Here is a 1,531-nt window from a genome sequence, read left to right on the forward strand (position 1 = left end):
CCGGGCGGGCGGGGGCGGATCGCGCCGCAGGTCCGGAGCGAGCGGAGGCAGCGGCCGGGGCGGGCCGGGCCCCGCGCGGTGAGGCGGCCGCCGAGGCCGCGGCGTTTCCTGCAGGCCCCGCCCGCCCCTACTCACCGTCCCGGGCCGTGCCCATGAGCTGGTCCAGCAGGGCCCGCATCTGCGCCTGGGCCGACATGGCGAGGCCGGGCCGGGCCGGGGGCGGCGGCTCCGACCGGGCGGGGCAGAGACTGGCACCGAGAGCGGTCCCGGGTCCCGGGGCCTGGGGCGGCGGCGGCGGCTCCGCGGCGGCGACGGCGGCGGGCGCTGGGCGGAAGCAGCCACACCCTGCGCCGCGCGGCACGACGGGAACGGTAGTCCGCCTGGGGGAGGGGGATGGGCGGGGCTTGAGGGGAGGGGTGGGCGGGGCCGGAGCGAAGGGGCGGGAGCGGAATGAAGGGGGCGGGGCCGAGGCGAAGGGACCCGGAGGGGCGGGGAATGGATGAGGGGCGGGCGGAGGGGCGTGGTTCTGGCAGGGGGGCGTGGTCGCGTCAAGGGGCGGGGCCTGGCGAGGGGGCGGGGCTGGTCGGGGACAGTCACGGCCCCCCCAGGCCTGGTACGCCCCGCCGGGATCGGGCCCGTCACCGGCGCTGCCCCGGGAGATGCCCCGGGACCTGCCCTGGGGCTGGGCGGGTGTGGTGGGCACACTAGCCGGGCCGCGGCGGGGCTAGGCTGCGCTGGCTGCCGTCCGTCCCCATGGCACTGTGACAGCGGGGGACCACCGTGGGGGAGGTGGGGAGGGTACTGGGGGTAAGGAAAGCCCCTGCTGGGGGTTGGTGGTGATGGGATGCATGGCTAGGACAAGCGGGAGCAGCGAGAGGCAGGATAGATGCACGGACAAGGGGATACAGCGGCGAGGGGATGAGGACGGGACAGCACAACCCAGGACAGCCCAGCACAGGACAGAACAGCCCAGGCTGCGGGAGGGGGATAAGGCCGTGGTTTTGTAGCGGAGCTTGGGCTGTTGCAGAGCTTTGCCGGGCTCTGGGTGCCCTGTCCAGCTTTCTGAGCTCCATCTGCAGCCCCCAACACCCCGCGGGATTCACCTCCATCCCTTCACCACGAGCTCCCCGCCCCAGCTACCCTCCCACCGCCCCTTTGTGCTGCCGCAGGGCTACAAAGGCAGCGAGGGCTGGTGACGGAGCCCTGCCTTACAGGCCGCTCTGTTCTGCCATAATCATGCCTGTTTTTCCCCATCTTAAATCTTCAAAGCTCCGTTGGCTTTAAGGGACCAGCAGCGTGTGCCAGCCCCAAGCAGGGGGTGCAGGATCAGCCCTCGAGTGAGGGCTGCGAACGCCCTGCTTGTCTGTGGGGTCTCTGGAGGCAGGAGACCCTTTCCCTGTGCAATGGGAGCTCCTCGTGCCTGGCCCTGGCAAAGCCTGGAGCAGGGATGGCCAACCTGGGCCCTCAAATGGGTGCAAAACCATGTGCCCAAGCCTGCTGCAGGGGCAGTGGCATTGCCTCTCCCTCTGGC

At 71.9% G+C, this 1,531-nt stretch overlaps 1 protein-coding gene across 4 annotated transcripts in view; it reads right to left on the reverse strand.

Moving 5' to 3' along the window:
• The window catches only part of LUC7L (LUC7 like), a 19,016-nt gene extending 18,743 nt beyond the window's left edge, over positions 1–273 (reverse strand). The window contains exon 1 of one of the 4 annotated variants that reach the window (XM_027654772.1): positions 136–273. In XM_027654772.1, coding sequence (XP_027510573.1) covers positions 136–196 — 61 coding nt within the window. In that variant the 5' untranslated portion in view covers positions 197–273. The remainder of the gene's footprint in view (positions 1–135) is intronic. The other 3 variants (XM_027654771.1, XM_027654773.1, XM_027654774.1) reach the window with 3 other exon arrangements.
• Between the last annotated feature and the right edge of the window lie 1,258 nt (positions 274–1,531).

This window comes from Corapipo altera, unplaced genomic scaffold (assembly GCF_003945725.1).
Source record: "Corapipo altera isolate COAL_440 unplaced genomic scaffold, ASM394572v1 98, whole genome shotgun sequence".
NCBI classification, from domain to species: Eukaryota; Metazoa; Chordata; class Aves; order Passeriformes; family Pipridae; genus Corapipo; species Corapipo altera.